General features: G+C 54.6%; 1 protein-coding gene across 16 annotated transcripts in view; it reads right to left on the reverse strand.

The window, feature by feature from the left end:
* The window catches only part of Dysf (dysferlin), a 214,308-nt gene that overhangs the window by 95,554 nt on the left and 92,320 nt on the right, over positions 1-26,434 (reverse strand). For all 16 annotated transcript variants that reach the window (XM_013514697.1, XM_005385592.2, XM_005385594.2 and 13 more), the window contains 10 exons: positions 25,870-25,994; positions 23,652-23,758; positions 18,182-18,374; positions 16,198-16,353; positions 12,883-13,014; positions 12,630-12,796; positions 12,032-12,146; positions 11,693-11,798; positions 11,288-11,430; positions 9,566-9,739 (listed from right to left, as the gene is read on the reverse strand). In XM_013514697.1, the coding sequence (XP_013370151.1) occupies positions 9,566-9,739; positions 11,288-11,430; positions 11,693-11,798; positions 12,032-12,146; positions 12,630-12,796; positions 12,883-13,014; positions 16,198-16,353; positions 18,182-18,374; positions 23,652-23,758; positions 25,870-25,994 (1,418 nt within the window). The remainder of the gene's footprint in view (positions 1-9,565; positions 9,740-11,287; positions 11,431-11,692; positions 11,799-12,031; positions 12,147-12,629; positions 12,797-12,882; positions 13,015-16,197; positions 16,354-18,181; positions 18,375-23,651; positions 23,759-25,869; positions 25,995-26,434) is intronic.

The following is a 26,434-nucleotide window of genomic DNA, read 5'->3' on the forward strand; positions in this document are numbered from 1 at the left end:
TCACCTTAATTCTGCCATCTCTGCAGTATTGCATTGAACAATGGCCTCATTCTTAGCATCACTTCTTCCCCTCAGGCCTTCTTTAACCGTTTTTGGATCTTCTTTCTGCCACAAGGCCTTTGCACTTCTCCATTTGGCACACCCTCTCAAATGAGCTAACAGAGCTCCTCCTTCCACACACTCACTGCTGAGGCATGGGTACCCCTTGACTCCCAGCCTGCATCAGCAGCCTCCCCCAGGTTCCCCCAACTTCTTTCTTGCATCCATCCTCCATGTACACAGGTGAGGCATGCGCAGTCCTTTATCACCCACACCTAGCCCAGTATCCAGTACTTCATAGGCACCAACAAAGACTTACCCCAAGAAATGAACCACAGGAATTTCTCTGAGTTACATGTGCAGCACTAGGACCTAAGGTCCCAGGACAAGTGATGAGAGAGCACACATCGGATAGCACTTCCCAGCCTGAGAAGGTTATGTTCTGACACTGCCCTGGCAAGAGGCAGAAGGTCTTATCCAGGAAGGCTTCCTGGAGGAAGGGAGAGGCACTGCCCAAGGAGAGGATGGGAACAGCTCAGGGGAGGGGTGAGCAGGGCTCCCATGGACTTTGCACAAAGCCAGACTGTAGGGGAGAAGCAGCTCTGATTTCCACCCGCCTATCCCTCATGCACACACTCTTGCCCAGCCCAAGGCCAGGCCCAGGGCATTGGGTTTCCCACAATCGCATTCCTGCCCCCATAGCTCATGCTGGCGACTCCCAGGCTGGGGCTGGCAGCCACGCGGTCTGTGGCCATGCACTCTGTCCTGGGGCTAGCCGCATAAGGGATCTTGCTGCTCGCCGGGGTCTGGGCAGACTCCAGCCCACTGCTGCCAGCAGAAGGCCACAGCTCCTGAAGGAGCCTGAGGTGGGAGTGCAAGGAACTCTCTTCCTCAGAGATGTTGCCAGGCCCCCCAGGATACCCTAGAGTCAATGCTCACTCCCACCTGAGTTGACCAGGGGCTGACCTCCAAGGGCCTTAGCCAGGGGAGATAGGGAAATACACAGCCCATAAAGGGGACTCCTCACTATCCAAATAGGATTAACACCAAGATGAAGGCCAGCGGCATGTCTGAGAGCACTTGCGTGTCATGCATGGTCTGTTGCATAGGCTGTTCCTCCCTACCTGGCCCTAAACTTGAGGTCTGACTCAGAATCTATGAAGAGGATGCAAGGAGGAAGATGCACAGGGCAAGAACAGAGGTAAACACTGTGAAAAGACACAGGGTGATCAGGTAGGAAAAGTACCATGGCAGCCCCACCACCGTGTCTGAGGAACCAACAAGGCTTAGAGGCATGTCAGGGGGCCACCAGGGAGACCACAGACCCTTCCCTGCCCAGCAGGTCAAGCAGAAGGCCATGGACCAAGCGTGGCTGCCTACTTCATTTTATAGAAGGATGCACTTCCTACACAAGATGAGAGCAGAGAATGCACATGGTATGGCTGCTGGAAAGGGCACTACTGTCAGGGGCTGTCTCCCTCTCTACTTCTGCAAACAGGATCAGGGGACCCTGAGAGCAGCAGGTGCTAGAACCTGCTAGCATGGCTCACAAGAACATACTGCGGTCTCAGGATTTCTGCAAGTCAGCTATTAAACACAGCCACTAGTAAAAACTATAAAGCATGTACAGTTACAACTCAAGAAATTACACGAGAAGAAACAAAGGTGAGTACTCAAACTCAATCTATTTTAGTACCTTTGCCATGCTCTCCCAACCAAGGCTAATGATGTATGTGTAGTATTTCCGGGTGATGAAATCCGAGTGCGTCTAAAATCTCAGTGCCGCCTGCCCTTCCTAACTCCGTGGGCAGCGGTGCCACATTGCTAACTTGAAATCAGCCACCGCGGAGCTGTTTACACAGCGGAAATCAGCAAATGCTCCAAACCCTGGGCCTGGTATTGTCATTTTGTTTTTTCCGGAGAGCTGGTTGTTAAGCACTAACCAGCACAGTAGTAGGGTGACCAGTACTCCCAGGTCTTTCCTGCCTTTGCTGTGTCTTCACCATTGGCTTTGCTGGGACATCTAAATAATGTGACACTTAGGGTAAAGTACTACAAACCTGCACAACCTAGCCATTAGCCATCACATTTTTCACAACACTCACTCGATGAAATACAGTGGCAACAGTTATTACTTCACTTCTCCGCGCCCCTGTCTGCTTATCTGTCAAGCGGGATTACTAATAAAACCTGCCTCATAGGCTTAGTTAAGTGATAATGTATATTATAAACAGAGCAGGCAACAATGGCTAGCATGACACATGGCCTTGAATAGGGGCTGACAAATGTGGCCCATAAAAGGACAGGTGGTAAATACCTCTGCCCTTGTGGGTAGTTTAGTCTCTGTTGCAACTATTTAATTCAACCGCCTACTACATTAAAAAAGTGGCCACAGACAATATACAAGTGGATGAGGATGGCTGTGTGCCAGTGACACAAAAGCAGGCAGAGAGCCAGATTTGGCCTGTGGGCCATAGTTTGCCAACCCCTGCTCTAGAAGAGGAGGTAATTATTTTTGCTGTGTCATTATTATCCCCATCTGATAAGTGAGAAAACTGAGCCAGAGAGGTAAATGCCTTCCCTGGGCTCACATAGCAAATGAGCTGGCAGATCTCCCTGCCACCCTCAGGGATTTTCCCAAACAACTGCTTCCCCATCAGAACTCAGAGAACCTACTCTGGACTCTGGAGCTGCAGAGGGCTGAGTGCCAAGTCAGGGTTGTAAGGAGCCCAGGACCCACTTCACTGCCCTGGCTTCCCCAGCCTTGGCTTAAAGGGAAACCCCCGCACAGGCCGACAGGCCAGGCCAAAGGAGGAGAACACTTTCAAAGATGGAATGGAACTCTGGAACACACAGACCTCCTTTCCTAATCAGGACTGATTGTAACCTTAAGTGGAATAGCAGACGAGGGTGCAATCCCATTTAATTTACAGCTGGAGCCAGGACTTGGAAGCAGCTGCTAAACTCCTTGCAAAACTACTGGCTACCCCTGGGGATCGGGCAGTGGAATCAGGAAACCTGGAGAATCCACAATGCCACGTGTGGGCTGGAGCAAGTATGTATGCATGTGTGTGTGTGTGTGTGTGTGTGTGTGTGTGTGTGTGTGTGTGTCCTGCTAGGGTTTCCACTTCTCTGCATGTGAAGGTTGCAAAGAACCCTCTAGCAGGTTTTATCCCATGCCAGCATGCTTCAGTAATCAGGACAACCGTATACACCCCAGTTTGTCTGGAATGGTCCTACGTACTCCTGTTTTCCCAGCACAAACGTTAATAGTGTCCCACCAGACAATAAATTCTACCATAACCCTAGCAATAGTGGATGCAGACCATCATGGACAGTGACACACATGGGGACATGCAATGCATTCACCCAACAAACAATCAGATCCCCAGATTTTTGCATCCAGATCCCAGCAAGACAGGCTTGGGATCCACATGTTAGAGAATACACTCAAATTTTCCCTCACGGTGAGGAAGCAGGTGAGTCAAGGAATCTTTCCTAGAGTGGAGTGTCAGCCCTCAAGCCTCCCCTGCTAGCACAACGTCAAGTGTGGAACAGGTGCTCAGTTCAGGCACACAAGAAAGCAGAGGTGCACAGAGCTCCCTTCTAACAGCCTACCCCCAGGCCCAGCAACTGGCCTGAGTGACTCACGGAGACCCCGCATCTCCCACATACTGTCCTTGGTCAAAGGGCCATCTCTTAGCATGGGACCTGGGTCCTGGGCACACAGCATCACTTCATCCAAGTCCAGAGATGGATGCTCCCCTGCTCACCCACATCTGATCTCCTTTCAGCCAGCACAGATCCCCCGGTACTCTGCTCTGGCACCTGCCTCTCCTGATTCCCTTCCCACCACTTCCAACTCCTAATTGCCCTTCCCTGCCCTGGACAGGGCATAGAACTCAAGCCTCTGTCACATAGCTACGGGATTCCCCGAGTGGAAGCTCCCCGAGGTCAGGGCAGATTCCTCCAGCTGCTGACTATCCAGAGAAACCATGCTGTCTGGCTATAAGAAGGGGCAAGGAACAGGGCCAAGAGCTCTGGCCAGCTTCCCAGCAGGCTGCCACATCAAACACCCTCTTCCTAGGACCTCACCCAGAAGGGCCCACTACTGGGTAGGAAGGACACTTTGCCCTAATGGAAATGGGGGAATGAAAGCACTAGTTGGAGGTTGGCCAATAGTCAGGAGACACCTGGGGAGAGCACACAGCATGTCTTAATTTTGGCTGTAGCACTGATTCATGCTATGCTGCTGGGCAAACCCCTTCTCAGACCTCAGTTTCTTCTGTGGTGACATTTGGGACTCAGGACTCTTTCTGCATTGACACAGCTATTTTGAATGTGGCCAGCACTAGCCATGTGTATGTGCTACTAAGTATTTGAGATGTGCCCAGTCTAACAAGGAACCTCATTTTCTTATTCATATTACTTTAACTGTGAATTCAAATAAGCACATGGGGCTATACTAGACAGTGCAAGTCTGGAATCTCACTTTCCCCAACTGTAAAATGGGGCTGATAATAGAATCTAGCTTTCTAAAGTCATCGTGTGAATAAAATGAGACAATGCACATAAACCTCTCAACCTAATTTTTGGCACATGGTTAAGAGGGTCTAAAAGGATGGGAGAAGATTGGGAAAAAAAACAAAAGAGGAAACAGGCACCGTGTATAGGTACAAATTCCCTATGATGAATGTGATCATTGTGTACATCTAAAATGTACCAATAAACTTAATAAAATTAAAAATAAATAAATTTTAGCAATTCTTATCATCTTTGGCATCTTAGATCCACTGGAGAAGTGGATAAAACCCAAGGTTTTACCCATCACAGACATACACACACAAGCACACATGGCCAGCATACATACACTCATACACAGATTCCATGCACATGCATGCACACGTGCACACATGCGTGTGCGCACACACACACACACACTATTTGCATCCAATTTCAAAAGGGTCCTACAGCTCTGAAGGCAGTTTGCATACACCTTTAGAACCTGCAAGTTCCTCCCACCCTAAATTTCTCCACAGCCATGAGCACATGCTGCTGACGACGTCTTTGTCTCCTCCCCTCTCTGCCAGGCTCAAGCAGCTCAGGAAACCCTTCCCAGCACTCTGGGCTAAGCTGAGAGGCAGGCTTGGAAAAATCCTCGCTCAAGGAGGGCAGGTCCAGGGCAAGGGCGACAGGACAGATTCCGTGAGCTCATCCCGCCAGCCGTCACCAGAGTTCCCAGAGAGGCCTGTGGCGTCAGGAGGGGGTGACTGGGTGGGGGCCGGCAGCGGTGGCTGCGGCGGCAGCAAGGGGTGTGGGACAAGGAGAGGGAGGCTGTATGGAACACGCTATAATAGCGGCTTTGTGCTCCGCTTCCCAGCTCCCTGGGAACGCCAGGAAGATTATGAAACCCGGTGTCTTTGGGAATGCCAGGATATTAGCTGGAAAAAGAATAATACGAAAATAAAATAATGCTAGGGATGGAGACAGCAGACGATTAGCAGACGGAGCCAGGGCCTCCCGCTCCGTGGAGGGAGCCAGGCTTGGCCCTTGCAGAAGGCTTCAGGGAAAGACTGCCCGTGCTAATGAGCAGACAGGGCCTGTCTTCCAAGGAGACGTCTTCCAGAGGAGAGCTGGCAAGCCAGGCCCAGCCTGCCAGTGGATGCACAGGCCAGGGAAGGGATAGCAAGAGGCAAGGGGGCAGCACAGGCCTAGTCCTAGACCCAGCCATTCAAAACCATCAGGTTACCAAAAAGGCTACCTGGTCCCTACCCTTAGTCCTCCCCTGGCTCCTTCAAGGTAACCTCTTCCAGGAAGCACTCCTTATCAGGCACTGCCACTCTGGAATGACTTATCCTCCTTCCAGCGCTTCAAAGATTCAGACCCTATTGCACTTACTTGCACTCACATGTGAATACCTCTCATCCCAATCACACAAGATCTCCCCACGGGCCAGGCCTCCACCTTTAGATCAGAGGCACATTAGGAGATCACTTCTCTCCTACTAAGGAGAAGTGCAAACAGGTCGACCTACTCTGTCCATGACCCTGGCCACATACCCTACCTCATAAGAGCATCCAAGTGGGGCTAACGTGACCTCATCTTCCTTCATCCTCACGATGTACTACGTACTTCACATCCTTAGTACTTGAAGATGGTCCTTGGACCAGCAACACTGCATTACCTACAGCCTCGTTAGTTGAGACTCTCGGGCTCCACCCAGACATTGACTCAGTCTGCATTTTAACAAGGTCCCCCAAGTGGCTCCTTTGTTCCTGAAGTCTGAGAAGCACGTCTTCACCTGAGTTACTCTTAATCCTTATGATTCTAGGAGGCAGGTACTTCCAAAGTCCCTGAAGGCATGAGAGGGCTGGCTGCAGCTAGAAAGTAGAACTCAAAGTCCTCTCCACACTCAGAAGCCTCTGCATCTACCACACTTGCCCCAGTGCATCAATTGACATTAAGGGCCAGTGAGCAAGGAGTGGCATTCAGGGCAGCAGCTATATCCTGGCACCAAAAAACCTAACCATCTGCCCCAAGATGCAGGGTGGCCTTTAGCTCCAGGCTTTTGTTGGGACAGCAGTATATCCTAGGACAAGGACAATGGGGCTCAGGGAAGAGAGTCCGCACTGTCTTTAGTCCTGGCAGGAAGCAAATAATGATGACCAGGAAGGGGGTTGCTGATAGGGGTTCAGTTCATTCAGGTACAGAAGGATCCAGACAGTTATTGTCTAATAAGCCTGTGGCTCTGTCCAAATGAAGGACACACCTAAGGACTTTCCAGATCTCTGCGGGCTCCCCACTCCAGGTATGTGGGATCCACCCTCTCAAACCACTGTCTCCCTCTGGTTCTCTATGTCAGCCAAGTTCTCCCCGCACTCACAGGGCTGCACCGTGCTGGCTTCTGCATAGCATAGGCATGTCCCATTTGAATCGCAATCCATCACCTTCCCACGTCTGTTGACTTGACACTTGATTTCAGTGATCCTTCGTGACATTTTCTCCCACATAAAGATTAAATGAGATGGTTTCTCCGTTTCTGGGAAATGCTCCCCCCATTCTCCCAGTCACTGAGCCATGAATGCTTGGCAGTGGGTCCCTCAGCCTTGCTCACCCTCCTGTAGGTCCCAGCCAGCCCCATCCATGCTTCTGTCCACGTGTCTCCGGGCACCTTAAGCCTTACACCCCCTCTTCTGCTGGTCCCTCATCTCCCGGCTGATGCTCAGCCCCCCCCCTGCCTCCCGCCCGCCTGCTCTGAGCCGCCTGGCAGGCAGCCGCCAGCTCTGCCTTGCTCACACAGCACTATACCGTGTGTGTCAGATTTGTCAGGGCCAACTGTGAACTCATTACAGCCCGGTCCGGCCCCTGCATCCACGGAGCTGAGCCTTGGAAGCCCTTTGACCCTTTTCTCCCCTACCCTCCACCTTGGTCCCACCCACTGCTCGCTCATATCTGGATCTCTACCCAGACTCCTGATGTTCTCCCAACAGCAGGCTCTCCCTCTCAACCATCTTCTATAGTTACTTGATTAGTGGCCCTAAAGCTCAGTTCTGACCAGAGCACTCCTCTGCTCAACAATCCCCTTTCCTCCCTACTGTTCACTGAATAGAGTCCGGTAGCTGTCATCTGGAGTTTGCCCAGTACTGGTTCAGGTTTGTTTTTTTTTTTTTCCTTTTCAGAAGCTCCTCTCCCAACCTAGCGGTTCTGCCAATCACATAGTAGGGGCGTGGCCCAGGATAGCCAATCAGAATCTTTCATGCCTCCTCCCCACAGTGACCCCAGGCAGCAGGCCTGGCTCAGGTAGGAGACCAGGCAGAGTGGTCTTTTGCACAAGGCTCTCCCTGGCACCATGGAAAAAGCAGTACTCTGAGCACTCCAGCAGGGAGGTAGCCTGTGCTGGTTTATCCAGCTGGGCTTTGCCGATGACCAGGATGATGTCAGTCTTTCACCACCAGTGCCATCTTTGCTACCATGGAGAAAGCCAGTGTGAGATAGCTGGAGAGAGAGGAGAGTCCTGGGGACACCGTGTGAACCTCAGTTTCCTGCCACCCTAACACCTGGCTCCCCTCCTGAGCCTAGAAGCTCCCTTTTCTTTCTAGCTCATTTGAGTTGAGTCTCTCTGATGGAAACAAGTCCTGGTTACTTAGGTGCCTGCATGGCCAGACTGAGACTGAGCCTTCTGCAAGGTCTTCCTCCCCTACCTTCAGTGGAGCAGCACAACCCTGCTCCCCACCCAGGCCCTGCCTAGTGCCAAGCTACACTCTTTCTGACTCAAGATAAAGGCAGTCCCCAAACACCAGCCCAGCCCCATCGCACTCTGCTCTTGCCCTGGCTGAGGACCAGTTCAGCAACCGGAGAACCCATGACTCTGCTGCCCACCCCAGCTCCCTAGACTTGTCCCTCAGACTAGAGAGGGGCTCCCATAGAGCTGACCACAGGCTTCTGAGATGTCAACTGTCCTCTAGATGACCTCTTTCTTACATTGCCACCACTGTGCCTGGCACCATCAAGGCCCGAAAAAGACCTCTCTCCCCTGCCTGCTCTTTCATGGGGCCATTGCAGCTTCAGCCCCTTTCCTTGCCCCCAACCATCAGATTCTGGGAAGTCCCACTATACTTTCACAGCCCACATGCTGCTGGGCTGTCCCATAGATATGTTCCAACCAAACACGTGTGCACATACACAGCTGGCTGCACATGAATAGTCTTCTTTACCCGCAGCCAGTCCAGCTAGAGAAAATTCTTGCCAGGGTCGCAGCCCGAAGCCCCCACAGGGAGGTGCATAGTCCCGGCTGGATTTCAGAGGGTCATCTCCTTCAGTCTTCCTACTCTCGTCCCCAGGAATTCCCCAGATCAGCAGAGCCAGAAACAGGCATATGGTACCCTCGAGGGTCCCCACTGTTCAGGAAGGGGTACTACTCATTTGTTTCAGGAGCCATCACCGAGGTCCTAGATCATAGAGAGCCTCATGCTGACCCTAACACTGGCTACAGAAAGTGTGCATGGGATGAGATAGCCATGCCAGGACTCCATTTCTGGGGCATGTCTCTTCTTCCAACTCCTAGGGGAGCCTATGAGATGGCTTCTGCCTCAGAAGGATCTATGTCTAGCCAAGGACATCTCAGGGCCACCAGACCTTTTGGCCACCACCATGGCTTGGACTAAAGCATTTCTACCCACCTCCATGCCAGCTACCTCTGCAAGAAGTGCTGGATCCCCTGGTTCCATCCCTGATCAGAGGACCACAGGCCAAGGTCACCTCCCTCTCTGTTCCCATCTTGACTGCTCAGAGAAGCAGTGGGTCTTCCAGTACCAAAAAAGAAGCTGTTGTATTTTAGGAGGACACCCAGACTGGTGCTCACTCTCCCCACATACCACCCATGGGAGCTGAAGCCGGGATGACTGGCCAGTGTTCTGTCCAAAAGCCCTAACCTGGGGGCTCCGTGCCTCTCCCACGTTGGCCAGGAACAGCCCTAGGAAAGCAAGTCGCACCCCACCTGACCCCAGACAGGCACAGCCCTACATACCAGGGCCCCCTCAAGGGCAAACACGGCTGCAGGCCCCGTCTTCTCCAGTGGCTCCATGCGGCGGCGCCAGCGGCGGCGGCGAAAGGCATCCGTCTTGCGGTACTCAAGGTGGAACTTCCAGCCAAAGAGCGAGGCATACTCCCAGCCCTCACCCTCTGCCTCTGCCTGCCTGTGCTGCACAGGAGAAGGGGGAAGACTGAGAAGCTGGCTGGCAGGCTCTGGGGTGGCCTGGGCCCAGCTCCAGGGGTGTTTTCCTGCGCTCTAAGACTCCCCACCACTCCCACACCAGCACCCTCCAGGTGGGAAAATCTGGGAGGACCGCCTGGAAGAGGGGTCTTCGAACAGCTCTTGCAGCAACTACAGCCCTAGGTTAGAAAATCAGGAGGAGAGAGGAGGCTCCCTAGGCTGTGGGAGACAAGCAGGGAAGATAGACTCTAGCAGTGATGGAAACACTAGGCTTTGGGTTGCCTGTTTATTTTAATTAAGGGTGGATTGCATGACTCCAATGTGTTCTTGTCATTTCCTTTTTCTTCTTCACATCCCAACTCATAAAAATGGAAGTGAGTCTGGAGCTTAGAGGCAAAACAAGGATCGTGTTTCCCAAGCCCAGGCTATTTCTCCCAATGAGGTGAGATCTAGGTCAGCTGTGGAGGGATCCCCCGCATCTCCTCTAAGGCGACTCTTTCCACAGCCTGGAGAGAGCCTGGAAGCCCCTTTCCCTGGCTCCTGGAAGACATCAGCCTGAGGCTGTCTTCCATCACCTCTTCAGTCTGGGCCAGAAGCAGAGAAGGGAGATCTCGTGCTAGAGGCCAGAAGTCCCCCTCCAGGCACCACCTTTGACAGTGGGGTGCCCATCCAGAAGAACTGTCTGTCTGGTTCACAGCACCAAGAGCAGCTGGTTGTTCAAAACTCCTCTTCCCCAGATCCAAATACATTCCTCTCTACATTCTCTGCTGAAAGAGAGGAGAAGGAACCTGGGCCATGCCAAAAGCTGCACTTAAACAGAGGCCCTGTTCTTAGGCCAAAATTCAAATGTGCACTTGAGAAGGAAAAGACATAAACCAAGAGGAGAGGTAGACACTGAGGGTGTGCAGGTCAGGGGCATCTGTGTGACTCCGGAGCAAGGGCAGGTGCTTGTGTGCACTCACACGTGTGCACCACAGACGCATCTGTGTCCTCGAGTGAATGCTGATGGGGCCCACCCCAGCCTCTTCACCAGGCGACACACCTGATGCACCATCCCCAGTAACCATGAGTGCTGGCTCCCAGCTCCCGGCAGCTGTTTGTTGCAAGGCGTCGGTCACTGCTGAAGGAAGCCACCGTACTAGGAGGTCTGTGCCCCAGCACACTCCAGTGGCTCTCAGCCAAGGACAGATAGCTAACAGGATGCAAACCCAGCCCCCTTCCTGCATGTGAAGAAGATCCTGGTGTGCTCAAGGGTGCACCCCCTGTTGGCCACATCCTTGCTCCTCACCCTCCTGAAAGCAGCCTCAAAAGCCTGGTGTCATGGCCACACCATGGGCTCTGCCTCTAGGAAGCCAGGCCTACGACACTTCCAGGGATGGCTTGGCCCCTTCTGGGGCTGGGTGTGAGTTCCGTGTTCTGTGTCTGCCTGTGCGTGTGCACTAGGTGTGTGCTGTGTGTGGTCTGTAAGCATCTCCAATGAGTCTATGCACACCACATGCACACCTGCCTCCTCCAGTCCACCACTCACTGACTCACCCTCTTCAGCACTTCCATCTGGCTGAGGTCCCTCCTGCGCAGACGGACCCAGCGCCGCCGTCGGTGTGTGTAGTACATCTTCTCAGCAGGGACCCAGTGCCTTGGCTTCCGGTCCGGGGGGATAGTGATGCTGTACTCCCAGCCTAGGGGAGTGGAACCTGTCATGGGTTGCCTAAAACTTCCCCATCTCTCCTGGAGCCACTTCCCCATCTAAAGCATGCACAGTCTCTTGAGTAGTCAGTGACTCTTGGCCATAATTTGGAACCTGAAGTACGAATGTCTCCAGGAAGTCACCCAGTGAAGGCCAGCACCCCGAGCAAATGGGCCATGGTACTGAGCTGTCCCCACTAGCACACCCCGAGTGCTCAGCAGAGGTGTGGCTCATCCGGCTCCAGTGCTGCCCACCTTGCTCGTCCACAGCACGATTGAGGTCCGTGGACCACTCTTCATCTTCCCACTTCCAGCCCAGTGGGCACTCGATGTCATCCTTTGGAAGTACTTTCTCCCCGTTCTATGGACAAGACAGGATAGGCAAGCATGAGAAGATTCGGACAGACTTCAGCAGGGCCCCAGCCAGAAGTACCGAGCCCTGGGAACTCAGGGTCACGGTACCTCTGGAAACCTCACAAGGTGAGAGCAGAAGACAAACAGCCTGAGTCTTATTAAGCCACAAGTCCCTCCTGGGACCAAACATCCAGGACCCCATGAAAAGCTGACCCCCCCACCCCTTGAGCACCCCCTAACCACATCGGTGTAGTTGTCACTCATGTAGATCCACTGGCCTCCGGGGAGCCGGGTTTGGTTCTCAAACACCTCCTCCACAAAGCTCAGGTGACCGGCATCAGCATCATAGAGCAAGCTGTGTGGGAAGATTGATCAGAGCCTCCTGGAAGGGGAGGCTGCCCACCCACCACCTCCAAGAGAGCTCCTGGCCAGAGCCAACCTGTATATCGCAGCCTCGACACCAGATAGATGGAAGGGAGGGGCCAGGGTAGAGAGCAAAAGGCAGAACAACATGGCTGGAGAAGGAAGCAAAACACCCAGAGAACACGTGAGCTGCTCAAACACAAGCAGGGCCCAGGCTGCCATGAAAGACAAGACCACACCAGTGGATGCAAAGTAGAGAGAAGGCTTAATAATGAAGGACTTTCTGAGTGTTAGAGCTCTTCTAGACAGAAACGGTATGTAGTGAGCACCACCACCCTCAACCCTAGGAGCATCCAACGGGCAGCTCCAGCCACCAGCACAGAAGCAGGGTGAAGAATTGACAGACAAAGAGCCAGGACAGAGGGAGCAGCAGAGGATTGGCAACCTGGCCTGGCCTCCCAAGACCACAACTCACGTCTTCTCCGGACACACGAACCAATCTCCAGCCCAGGCCCAACCAGCCGAGGGGCGGAAGCTGTCCTTGGGGAGCTTAATCTTGCCCGTGACATCAGAAAACTTGGGGTAAGTGAGGCCTGTTGTGCCCCAGTTCCCAACCAGGGCCAGCTTGGTCTGGTTCTCATACTGGAAGGCGAGGAAGAAGGAGAAGTGAGGGGACTGTGGCAGTGCCAGGAAGTAGGGGGCAGGCAGGGCAGCTGGCAAGCACTCACCGTTTCAGCAAAGACAGAGAGCTTCCCCTCTGCAAACTGGTTGAACTCCTTTTCATCCACAGAGAGCCCGAACCAGAGCTTGACTCGTATCTGCACTGGCATCCGGGCCCCAGGCACCCCCTCCATCGGATACTAGGTATCAGAAAAGGACAAAAGCCCATGGCCCCATTAGGACAACCCAACCAGGTGGGAGGAGTCTTCCAGGCCTAGGCACACCAGCCCACATCCCCATTAAGAGTGCCCTGCTGGAGGCCTTCACAGAATTGCAGCAAAGTGGGGTCAAGGTGGGCTGTGTAACTAAGAAACCTTCTCCCCCTGCCAAGACACCTTCTCGCCAAGGAGGAAGACTGTGTCACCCCCACCCAGGAGCTCTGCAGAGAGAGGCCATGTCCACCCGGACCTCTCATCTTCCCCTCTTCCGACATATCCTCATCTCCATTCTCAAGAATAGCACTGTCCAGTGGAACTTTCTGCTACAGTAGAAATGGTTTATAGCTGCACTGTCCAGTGTGATAGGCAAGAGCTCCATGCAGCTGCTGAGCCCTTGAAGAAGTGTGGCTAGTGTGACTGAGGAACTGGATTTTTAGTTTTATTTTTCATTTTAACTAATTTAAATTTAAAAACCAATATGCGGCCACTATATCTAAGAGCACCATTCTAGAATGTGACTCTAAATAAGACATAAGGCTATAGGTCTGGACGGGAAAGAATTTAAAGCCATTTCATTTCATTTTCAGTACTGTATATTTAGGCTAGACATTAGCATATCATATAATATCCCCGTATTCTCAAGCATTTATCAGCCTATTAAGCACTGTTCACTGGTCTTCCACTGCTTTTTATCCTGAAACTTTCAAAAGCTCTGCCAAAATGGAATAACCACAACAACCCAACATAAAAAAAATTATTCTCCACAATTACTTCACCATCTGACTGAAACCAAAGGTCAGATATAGCCTTGAGGAGCAGAAGTTTCTCACTCTTAGAATAACATATTGTTCCCTAGGGGAGGTAACACATTAAGTACCTAGGCCTCCTGTGCGTCAGCTTTCGGGGCGGGGTGTACTCCTGGACAGCGAGCTGATCGTGAGAGAAGAGAGCTTTGGTGGATTCAGAAAAGGAAGTGAGGCCCAAGCTGATGAGAGGCCTGGTTCCCAGAGGGGGAGCTCAGGGCAGAAAGGAGGCTAGGGAAGGGGTACAGGTCACAGCCAGGCACTGGCCACCTCATTTTTCCTAGACCCCCTTCTGCTGGTTCATCCTCAGTGAAGCCTGGAGGAGCCCCTGATCCCCACGTGTCACACCCTGGAAACCTCCCCATGACTGTTCGCCTCAGCTGTCCTCCCCCCGAGGGGTTAGCTGCCTTTTCCCCTCCAAACCACCAGCTCCAGGGAGATGGCAGGAATGCCTGCCCCCCTCCCATCCAGCCCCAGCGCGCTTCCCTGCCCTCCCCCAGACGGGGCCAGCCTGCCCGACCCAAAATAGCAACAGCAAATAAAGAAATGTCTAGTTGGGGCTCCTCTCCCTTTCTGCTGGTGCTCATTTTTTCCAACTTTGGTTTAAGTTAAGAAACACCAATGTTTTCTTGGTCTCTGCTCTCTGCCAACATTTTTGTAGAGCTTGCTCAGGAGCTACTGGCGGGGCTCATAAACTCAGTGGGGAAGACTTCGAGAAACAATTTCTATATCTTTTTTTTTTCCCCTTTGCCTGGAGTCAGGGAAATTTTTCAGTTTGCATTTCCCTGAGGCTGCAGGGCCAAGAGGTCAGAGCCAAAGCTCAGTCAGTTCCAGTGAGTCTACCAGGCGCACCTCTTCACCCCTCCACTCTCACCATACAGCCCTGCCGGCCAGACCCTGGGCGGGGACCACCCCTTCACTTCTTCCCCTTTCTGCCCCACAAGAGGAAGACTGGCTTAGGGGTGCGATTCGTGGTCAGGATTCAAGATTAGGATCATACAGCAAGGGTGCTCAGGTGGCACTTGAGCAGGTGGGAGGGGCAGTATCCTGCCCAACACACACACACACACACACACACACACACACACACAGTGTGTGTGTGCCCCATCCTTCCCTCAGGGCAAAGCTGCCTTCTCCCTCTGAAGTACCAGTGACCCTGCATGCATATATCTGCTCATCTCGACTTCAGCTGGACTCAGTCGTGGTCACCTAGTTTCAGCCCGCACTGCCTGTGTTACCTGATGCAGCCCTCCAAATCTGTGAAGTGGGTAGCCTCTCTTTGTGTCAGAGACAAGGAGAAAGCCGGCAGTTCAGCCCGGCAAGGCAACCTGCCCAAGGCCACACACAGTTCCAGCCAGCCCTAGCAACCTGCCCATACATGTGGCGCAGCTGAAACCTGTCCTCTCTCCCCATCTCAGGGACAAAAAGAATGACTGACCAATGTATGAATGGGTTGGTTGGCCAGCAGTCAACAGAAGTCTCAGGGGGTTCAAGGCTAAATTTGCCCAGCCATGCCCTCCTGAGAGAAGTGAGGTGGGAGCAGGGACGTGCAGAGGAAGGCTGGAGCAAAGGGGCTCTGTGGAGATGGAGGCAGCCGAGGCTGGAGAGGCCTTGAATGGAGAAAACAGGAGGAGTAAGGAGCAGGCCTCTGTCCTGGCTGCTCCCCGCAAGCAGGGCAGCCTGAACCTTTGCCTTCAGAGAAGGGGTTCCCCACCCCACATTCTGGACACCAGGCCACCGCCCCAGACCAAAGAAGCCTTGGCTCTATGTTCCTACATTAACACAGAGAGGACAGGAGGCCCCTCCCCAAGCACCCGCTCACTTCCCCTCACTCCTGACCAAGAGAAGGAGGGGAGCAGGGAGGGGTGCTGAAATACAGAAAAAGTGGAGGTGGGGCTGGGAGCCCCTGACACCAACCTTCCCCGCAGGGAGGAGGGTGAGCCCACGCACGGCTCCAGCTGGAGTCGAGAGCCCTGAGGGTGTTGAGCAGGGTGTGGAGGCTGGGTCTGTGTGAGAACTATTGGAGGCTAGGGAAGGGGGACCTCCCCTGAAGGACAAGCAGGGCCTTAGGGATGCACCCCTAACCCCAAAAGCCAGAGCCACAGGCTCCTCCTCACTCGTTTCCAGCACCCATGATCCCAGTCCAACCTGCTAGCCTTCTAGACTACAAGTGTGGAGTCTGGGGTCTTGGTACAGGACAGAGGAAAAGGAAAGTCATTTTATTAACAGACCCTCTCTCCTTCTAAGACCAGAGCCCAAGGACTCTGATTTAGGTCCAGAACAGGAGGGGAACTGGAAGAAGGAAGAATAGGGCCCTATGTGGAGAAAATCTGCATGCGCCCTGCGAGATAAGCAAGCGTACTTTCAGAAAGATGGTCTGCAGCTTCCCACAGTTCTTGCCGCTGTAGCTGGTGCCCCGCCGGGAGAAGAGGATTTCATGGGCAGGCACCCGCTGGTAGGCCACGCGCTTGTCTCCTTGCAGCATCCAGATGACAATATCCGGCAGGCTGTTCTGGGGCTGGAGAGAGGCGGCATGCAGTCAGGCTGATGACAGCGACATACCCAGGCCCACGCATCACGGCAGCACAGTGAGCCATCCTCTGGCTCAGAGGCCATACAAGTCTCTCCTCCCCAGCTTCCATCCACACACTGCCCACCACGGCCTCCCAGAGTTGTCTGGGCATCTGTCTTCAGCAGCTCTGAGCCCCCACAGACAGAGCTTGAGGCTGCCCCCGCCACACATGCATGAAGATGGCAGAGCTGAGCACACTCTGCCTGGAGCACTGAGCTTCAGTTCGTAGGTTCTCTTTTGCAGGACAGATGTTCCCAAGAGCAAACATCATCCTTAAGATACCAGCCTCCTTCCTCAGCCTGGAGAACAGCAACAACTCAACAGAAGGTGTAGCCCTTCCCACAGGACATTCGTCCTCCTGACACTGATACAGGACCCTGAGGCCTGGAGACCCTGGGCTCTAAAAGTGGGCATAAGCTCAGAACGGAAGTGCCAGGCCCCCAGCCCTCAAGGCCTTTAGCTGTGAGTAACAACTATGCCAGCCTCACAGTCTGGAGAGAGGGCTAGTTGGAGAAGGGGCTGTGTGCATCCCGGGAAGGTGAGCAAAGGTGCTGGTGGGGTCTACCCAGCCTGCTGCAGGGAGCACTTGATCACCCTGTGCGTGCACTGCTCCACTTAATCCCTGAGTTGCACAAGGGGCAGGAACGGCTTCTCCACTTGACAGATGAGACGGGTTAGAGAAGTCAGAAGCCACACCAGGTTTTTCTGATCCAGATATGTGCTCTCGGTTAAGAAAGAGATGTTCAAAGCATGGCCCCAGTCACAGACAGCTCCTGGGATCCTAGAAATACAAATCTCCAGGCTCCACTCCAGACCCAAGGGGTTAAAATTCTGGGGATTCTGATACACATGCAAGTGTGAGAAGAGCTCTTTCCGGTGCCCTTACACTTACAGTCCCTGTTTGGCCATAACCCCTCCCAGCCCTTTTACAATCTATGCTAAGAGTTCAGAAGTGGTCTCCCCAGGGAGATATCCAGGACACCTGCTCCTTCCTGGGCAGCCATCCCCACCTCCCCTCAGTAGTCCATTGCTCCAGAAGGCCCTCTCCAAGACAACCTGCTCTGTGTGCTCCTTCCAGGGACAAACCTCCTCACTATGCCCACCTGCTCCTGCGGCTCCCCATGGCTCCCATTTTTGCAGGGATGGAGGGTCCCTGCACTTGCACAGACCCTATAAGTGCACATTTCTCCTCATCCTGAACCAACCCCTGCCTTGCTTGCTTGCCAGGAAGTAGGTTGGGTGTGGAGAGAGGGATGCAAGTAGGAAAAAGGTCCCCCAAAGACAAGCCAGAGTTGGTTCTCACTGAGATACACCAAACCTCAGAGCTACAGCAAATGCAGCCTCCCTGGCCTGGGTTTCAGGGCCATGTAAGAGAAACAGAGGGCCTGCGAAAGGCAGACTGAAGAGAGGTGCAGACAGGCACTGGTTGGCAGGAAGAAGGAGCCAGATCCCTTCAAAAGCAGGCCCCAGCACAGACTTAGAGCCTGGCACCCTGGGTTCTGCTCCCAGCACTGCCCCTAACATCCATTAGTGGACCGGGTACATTACTGAGCACCGACTCTGTACCAGGCTCTGTGCTGGGCTACCTATCCCCCAGTAGGCTGTTGTATCCTTTCTCCTCCTTCCACATGTGGGGATATTGAGGCCCAGAGAAGTTAAGTCATCTGCTGTAGGTCACTAAGCAATGGTCCAGATAGGGCTCATGTACCTCCCTGATCCAGCATTCCAGCAGCAAGAAAGCAGAGGAAAGAAGGTGCCCCATGGGGTTAACTACCTCCTCCGCTAGGGCACGGAGACGCAGGAGCCAGTCCTCAGCCTGCTCCAGGGCAGCGGGGAGCTCACTGTGGCCAAGCTTCAGGGCCAGGGCAGCCTCAATGATTTGGCTCAGGTGGCGGGTACGCAGCCGGAACAGGTACTGGTCCAGGTGGGTGGCAGAGGGTATCTCCAGAACATTACTCAGGGGCTGGCTGCAAGAGACAGAATGTTCCCGATGAGCAGGAGCCCAGTGCTGCCTGAGGTCAGACACACATGCATGTGCACACAGATATACACACCTGTGCACAGCACACAAGTGTACACACTCATGGCACAGGTCCCGCCCTCAGCCCACCTGCAGGTGCCTTCTCCAGCTCAATCTTCGTGTATCATCTCTGTGTGGCAGGCACCATCCTTACCTCCTCCAGGAAGCCCTCCCAACCATATCAGCACTCATGCCTCCCATTCTGAAGCCCTTGGCCCTTAATCCTGGGGCCATTGAGGACTCACCCTCAGTCTCTGGTCTGTTCAGTTCTTTTGCACAGGTGTCCCCCTACGCCCACCTGACTATAAACTCTCAGAGGACCCAGAGAGTCCCCTCCTGCTTCCCGCATCCTCCTAGAGCAGAGGCCCCAGCACTAAGTTGTCTACACTGAAACAAATCCATTCTGTGTTGTATGCACACTTTCTCCAAGAAGGAAATTTATGGACCCCTGATGAGCCACTGCAGACACTGTGGGGAGGCCAGCAGCCAGTAATACAGATTTGTCCGCCCAGGGCTGCCCCAAACCCCTCTCAGAAGCCTCTCCTTTAGGAAGCCTTTGGAGAGAACATGGGGGTACACACAGCTCTCAAAGCACAGCTCTGAGCTCTAAGTGAGTTAGGTTTAAACTCAGTCTTACTAAGAGGCAAGGGCTCCCTACAAGATCTTCATAAGGCTGCTACACACCATTCCCAAGTCTGGGGTGCCTACACATGCCTGGATCATGCAGGGTGGGTGGGGACGTCTGTGCTCTCCCCCACCACACAGGACCCCTCCTGATGGTCCCAGATTGAGCACAGGGCGGACTGCCCTGCCCCCTCGCCACCCCCAGCCGAGCTCTTGACTCCCAAACAGGACATTAGTCAAACCAGCTCGCCAGGTCTGCTCCCACTGCTCGCACCCCACCTCCCCTCCCTGCAGCGTCTCGACTCCCGGCTCCCGGCTGATTTATTTTTCTGCCAATTTCCCCAAGCTATGCAGAACCAATTACCGCCGGAGCGCAGCGGCACCGCCGCCGCCAGATACACCACTCTGGCAGGCCCTCGGCGCACTACATTTTTCCTGTTATTTTTTTTAATTGAATTTTTAGGATGGGGGGAGCAGTGCACGAACTCCATCTCTGGGAAACTTAAGCCCCGGGGCCTGTCTCAGGTCACGTACTGCACACCCCGTAGTAATATAATATTTACTGCCCCGAGGGTGCCGCGGATCGGGCTGCCCCGGGCCAGGACATGCTCGGTGGGGAAGGGGGGACCTGGGCTGGAGTCCTGGACAGGCCCTGCCTAGGAGCCAGCCTGAGTGGGTCCAGGCGGGCGGGGGGCATGGGCCTGGAGAGGGCTGGGGAGAGGCAGCCAGCCAGGGTGATTTATGCCCCCAGCCTGGGTCGGAAGCTGGGAAGGACAGCGATAGAGACCACCAAAGGGAGATTTTCATGGAGGCCAGGAGCCCCGCCAAGACACCCCAAGAAACAAGACTCGTGAGTGGCACTAACAAGATGTTTTGACCTTTTCTCACCCCAGAAAATCCCAAGGCAGGGGATACAGAAAGAAGAGGAAGCGGGTTGATGCTGCACCCCAGGGTTTCAGGGGCAGGTGGCTTGCAAACTCTGGCCAGCTTGGAAATCTGGGGTGGCCTGGCCACTGGCAAAGTTGCTGCCTGCCCTTGTGGGATCAACTAGTGACTGTAACAGGAACATCCATCAGGGCAGTGAGTCCAGCCTGAAAGATGAACCAGCCTTGTGTCACTCATTTCATTCTGTAAGCAATAGCTCTGCTGGGCCTGCGCGGAGTTGGGGTGGGGACCAGGCCCAGCGATGCACTCTCTGGGCGCAGTGAGAGGCGGGCGGTCCACAGTGCCCACTGGAGCAGCTCAGAGTCAGGAGTCCTTCTTGGATGAAGCGTCCCCAAGCTGTACTTGGCAGGGCTGGTAGGAACTGGTCAGGCCAGGAGAGTGCAGGGCTTTGGGACAGATGCACCCAAGGAAAAACAGAGGCAAAGGAACATATGTAGGGTAAGGAGGGCCCTGCAGCCAGTAGGGAGGTCTAGAAGGGCTGGGGTCTGAGGCAGGTGATGAAGACAGAGAGGCCTGCTCACCAGGATGAGAGCTGAGAAGTTTCCAGAGTGCAGAGGAAGCCACTGCAGGGTGGACAGGACATGCTGATGTGAGCGGAGCAGGGAGATAGACAGGAGGAGGAAGGACAGCAAAGAGGCAGAGGTGACAGGGCTGGGTAGGGAGGGAGCAAAATCAGAGCCGGCCTGGTTTCTGGCATGGGGACAGTGGGTCTGGGAGAAGACACAGGGGGGTAGGCGATGAGTTGTCTGGGGCCTGTATAGCCCCAGATGCTACAGGACAGCAGCATGGAGATGCCCAGCACACAGCTGGGGCCCTGGGTCTGTGAAGAACAGAATGGACACCACTGGCCCTGGGTGGAGGGGGCGGCTTACAGGGACATGAGCTTGGAAAAGGCCCGAGTTGGAATGAGGGACGCTGATGCTGGAGTTTCATGCGGGCCTGAAGGAATGGGCAAGCAGCCATGGTCAGCCATGCGTGCTGGCTTGGGGACCTGCACCTGGATGCCGTGCTGCAAAGATGTTCATCTCCTGGGTAAGAGTTGGAAGAAGCCTTGTGCTGAGGCCCCAGAACTGCTTGGTGGACTCAGGTGATGTGGTCCTGGATGCCTGGATTCCTTCCCAAAAAGCCATTTGTATGTTCCATAGAGGATGAGAACTCAGCTCCCCTCCCAAGCTCCTGACCTGGGACCACTGGCCCAGGGGCGCCCATACTACCTTTCTACCTTAGGAGAGAGACTCAGAGGGCCAGGCTGGGTTGGAAGAAGTGTTCTTAGCTAAACCCTCAGAAGCAGAGCACTGTCGGGGGCGCTGAGGGTGGCCCAGGACCTGAGCCCTGCCTGTCTCAGATGTTCCACAACTGCAGACCTGCCAAGGTCCACCCCACACAGGAGTCATGAACACTGCTTCAGGGAAAACCCATGCCCTGCTGCCCACCACCCCGAGGCTGGGCCAGTGAGGCACAGCAAGTCACTCTGAAGCCGTGGTCTGGGGTTATGGCGTGCCATGCGAGCTCAGCCCACAGTGGTACCCCTCCCTGTTCTCACTGAGCCCCTCTGTGCCCCTCTAACCCCACTTGTCCTCCTACCTCCAGACCACAGAGCCAGTTCCCTCCCAGTTCCCCCCACCCTGCCCTTCTTCCTGCTGACCTTGAGAATGGGTCCAGGGCTCACCCAGACCTGGGGGCCATTCTGAACCTTCCTTTGACCCCTGCATCCAGTCCATCATCAAATTCTTTCCAGTATAGAGCAGTACAGCAAGGGGGCTCTGCCATTTAGTTGGCATGTAAATCTGGGCGGGTTAATTAACCTCTGCCTTAGTCCCTCATGTGTAAAATGGGGCTCATGCTATTTCCTACCTCCTATGAGTGTTATGATTAATTAAGGCAAGTAAAATTCTCATGGGAGGCTGAGGCAGGTGGATCACAAGTTGGAGCCCAGCCTGAGCAACTTCATGAGACTTGTTGAAAAATTTTTAAAGAGGTTGGAGTTGTGGCTCAGTGCAAAGACCCTGGGTTCAGTCTTCAGTGCTTGTAAAAACTATTCCTGGAACAGTGCCTGGCACAGTAAGTGTCATCCTAATGCCTGCGGGAGTGTCCATGCTGCCTTCTGTTCCCCTCAGCTCCCACTCTTCGAGGTCTCCCCATCTCAGGTGCCTTGGTCACACTTTAGCTGCACCACCATGTACCCAGCTTCCCACAGTCTGAGCCCCAGCACTGGTCCCTCACCACCATCAGTCCACCCCCACACTGCGGCCAGAGTGAGCGTTGGAAGCACAGGGCCACCTTCCCCCCTTAGGGGCCACCAGCCCTCAGTACTTCTCAGGATCCCCCAAGCCCTAACCCATGGGCCTGAGCTCCTTCCTGCCCATCCCTGGAGGCAGCAAGCATATCAAGCTTCTGTGTCTTTGCCTGGGTTGCCCCTTCTCCAAAGCGTGACACTCCTCCTCCCTCGGATCTCATGTCAAGCATCCTTCCTCTAAGAAGCTGGGTTCAATGGATTCCCTGGATTCTATTTGTTGGCATTAGGTGCACCTGCTCTGAGCCCTGACAGCCTAGGCCTCCAGCTCCACAACACACTTAACTTCTTGCATTCGTGTTTGTATCCATCACCCCCTACAGGCTACAGCTGCACCCTTGTCAACATGCTTGGCACTGAACCTGCCAGGCTTCAGGAAGGTCTGGGAAATGGATGAATGACTTGTCTGGAATTCTACCAAGGAGGGCGGCTTCTTCTAGGTATGGTAACACTTTGACAAAGATGCACATGGGCACTGCATCAGGTGGCCAGTTTCTCAGTACAAAGGTGTCTCTCTGATCTGTTCTGTAGGGCTCCGGAGTGAGGCTGAGGTAGGGGTGATGAGATATGGGGGGGGCGGGCACAGATTCGCTTTAACCCCTTAAAGCAGAAGGGCAGGGATTTGTTATTAAGTTCATTTAACATCTGAGAAACAGGTCCAGAGAAGGGAAGCTGCCTAAAGCCACAAAGCTGGCTAAAGGGGCTAGCACTTAGGTCTCCTGACATTTCATCTTCTTTACAATAATTACAGCTACCATTTATTAAATCCTTCCTAAGGTCCCAGGGCTTTGTTTATTAGATATTAAAATGCGGTTATTCTTCATGCCAAGTTCAAGTTCAAAGTCCCTTTTGCAGTGGCTCCCCAAACCACCCACCCAGCTGTGGAAGAGATGCTGAGATGTGCCCCCTCTGCTAGGCCTCTGTACCCCCACTCTGCATCACCCCCAGCCCCCTTTTCCTAAAGCTGACAGCCAGCCCTGCCAATAGAAGGCTAGACAGAAACTGTGGTTCCTGACATGGCCTTGAGGGAGGGGCGCCCCACCCCCAGCCAGCTTCTCCTGGAGATTCCATCAGGGAAATAAGAGGTCGGAGATCAGAGACACAATGCTCCCCATTCAGGTGAGCTGGGCCGCCAGGGGCCCACAGCTGCTGCTGCTGCGGGGAGATTTATGACCTGCTCTAAATGTCACCTTTTCAACTCCCCGTGCTGGCTCCACCACCTTTGGACTCAGCTTGGGCCGGACTGCTGGCCAAGCGTGACTGGGAGACGTGCCGCTGCTCACCGCCACACACGAGCATGCCCAGGAAAACGGCCGGCTGAGCCAGGAGGGGCAGGCACTACGCATGCCAGGTGCCCCCTACCTGCAGTCTGCAATGAGCTCATCCATCAGCTGAGCCACCAGGAGGTCCATGTCCTCGGTGGAGCACTGCGCCTTCAGGGCCAGGTGGACCTGCTCCAGGCCGGCTTCCTATGGGACAGGCAGGCAAAGGTCAGGAGCGTCACCACAGAGCAGAAAGTATGCACGGGACCCAGCCCCAGGCCCTGTCACTGTAGCCAAAAAGGTCCCTGAACCCAAAAAGAAGTGAACCATTAAAGCAGAGAAGGCAGAGCTCAGACCCAACCAACCATCACTGTCCTGGCTCAGAACCTTCCAGGGCTCCCCGCTCCCACATCCCCCAGCCTGCGACTCCAGCCTCTCACGAGGTGTTCTCAAGCTGTCTATGGGCTTTGACAGAACTTGAGCACATCCTGCTCCTCACCTGCCACCTCCGAGTCAGCTCTGACTCTGCAGGTGAGTGGCCCGATGAGCATGCCCTGGCTCTCGCCTGGAACCTCTCTCCTGTCCAGATCCCGCCACACATCTAGACCCAAATCGAGTCTGCCTTGCACCCAGAGCAGTCCAGCACCTCCGATTACACAGAGCTTCTTCTCCAAACTCCACGGCCAGGCTCTCACCGGGCCACATCTGCCTCGTCCACTGAACTGCTTTCCTGGCCCTCCTCACAGGCCTCAGCCCCGAGCTGGGGGGCACAAGCCGTTCTCACAATACCTGCCAGGCCCAGGAGTGCTCCACACACCCGTGCCCACTCATCAGCCCTCCTGAGCAGGTGACATGAGCTCCACACTGGGACCACAGTCTACAGACAAATCCTAGAAACAAAACATGGTCTCTGCTCTCAGACTCTGCAGTCTTGCTGTGAGACGGTGACTGACCCAGCATCCCACCTGCACTGGACAACGCCAACCCCAAGTTCTCCCCTTCTGGGTGTTTGCTGGTCTTCTTCCTCCCTAGAGCTGGCAGTCTCAGGAATCTGCAGAGCCCTGTGGCGGCTCACCTAGGCTGGTCTCCTCCCACCACTCCGAGACCCTTCCTTCCCCTTCCCTCCCGTCTTTTCTTCACACCAACCCCCTCACCAGACACGCCCAGGCCTCTCCTCCCCAACCCTTCCTCACCCTACCGCCCTTGCTTTCCTCAGCAGCATGGCCACCCCTGCCTCCTCTGCCATCCCCTTGGGCTGCAGTCCTCCTGGGAAAGCCTCCACCCACCCAAAGAAATGCCTGGAGCACTGTGCAGACCGTCAGCTTCCCCCCAGCCTTCTCCCTCCCTTGGCCTCCACACCTCTGCCTACCTCCGATTCTTCTCTTCTCCCTGGCCTTGTACACCATGCGCAACTCCCACCATGTGTGAGTAACGCCTCTCCTCAGCTCCAAACGGAACCCACTACCTCCCCTCACACACTCTGCTGTTTTGTCCAACTTCCTGGTTCCCCAGCCACCAGTTACTCCTTAGACCCCTTCCTCTTCCCAAAGCCAACAGGCCACCAAGACCTTGTAGCTGCATCCACTCTCAAAAGCATCTCCCTCCCAGAGCCTCATCACCTTCCCTTGGGCCCCTGTCGTGGCAGCCTGGCTGGGCTCTCACTGGACATGGGACCGCTCTCCGCCTCATGGTGCTTTCCTATGCTCCTCCGCTGGTCTCCCTCCTGAGCTCATGTCTCTTCCTTGTTACCCCTGAGTGCCCCCTGGAGCTAGGTTTGGAAGGACCTGCATGAGAGGTACAGGAAGGCTGTACCCTCCTTTATTAAATTGACTTCTTTTCTTTTTTTGGTTTTTTTTCCGGTACCAGGAATCGAACTCATGACCTTGCACTTGCCAAGCAGGCGCTGTGCCGCTGAGCTAAATCCCCAGCCCTAAACTGACTCTTGATGCTGGAGCAGCACCTTGTCACGTGTAGCTTCTGGCTTCTGGCTAGAAGGCTCCAGCACAAGTGCTTGCATGTGCTAAGAGTCAAAGGCACCTGGCAAATGAGTGAGTGAGCCGGGGCTGGGCTCTGTCCCACAGCTCCCAGCTGCACCTCTCCCAGGCCTCTCTCGGGTTGGTGCTGCATCAAATCAGGGCTTCCCCAGCACTGTTCACACCCCCTTTCTCTCCCCAGCATGCAGGACAGGACACAGGACACCAGGCTGTGAAGGTCGCTGGGCACAGCCCTGTGTTGGTTTGTGCTCTGAAAGCGGGCAGGTCTTAAGACCCCGTGGCATGGCAGGGGCACAAAGGAGGTCTGGGGAGGCTTCCACTCACCAGCCGGTCAGCAATCCTGAGCAGCTGGTTCTGAGTCTCGATTCTGTGGCTGATGTCTTCCCAGTAGGAGGACAGCACCACCACGGGCTTCACGTTGCCCCACGGTAGGTAGTAGTAGTGGCATCCTGGAGGGAGAAGGGGCTGAGCACTGGGCAGAAGCCGGGGGCTCTGGGCCACAGCGCTGCAAAGCTCAGGCCCCGGGCCCTCAGAGCTGGAACGGGGCACAGCATAGAGGGTGGGAGGAGACAGACACCCGCTCCGTCTCCCGCCTAAGAACCACGTGGACACATGCGGTGTGATCTGTACCCCCAGTGTCCGAGTAAGCTCCACGCTTGGGGTGAACAGACAGCTGGGCTCTCCCTGGGGCCCCCGGCTCATCACAACAAGGTTGTTACAGTGACCCTGGGAAGCCCAAGCCCTCACACCCCACAGTCCCTAAGACAAGCTCAACAGACCCTATACAGTGACAGTGATAGGTCAGGATCGAAGGACCAGGGCTGCTTTCCGGAGCCCAATCTGTGGCCTCTGGCAGCAAGGCCTCACCTCAGGGAGTGAGGAGGAAGAG

This window comes from Chinchilla lanigera, unplaced genomic scaffold (assembly GCF_000276665.1).
Source record: "Chinchilla lanigera isolate Chin_1 unplaced genomic scaffold, ChiLan1.0 scaffold00023, whole genome shotgun sequence".
NCBI classification, from domain to species: Eukaryota; Metazoa; Chordata; class Mammalia; order Rodentia; family Chinchillidae; genus Chinchilla; species Chinchilla lanigera.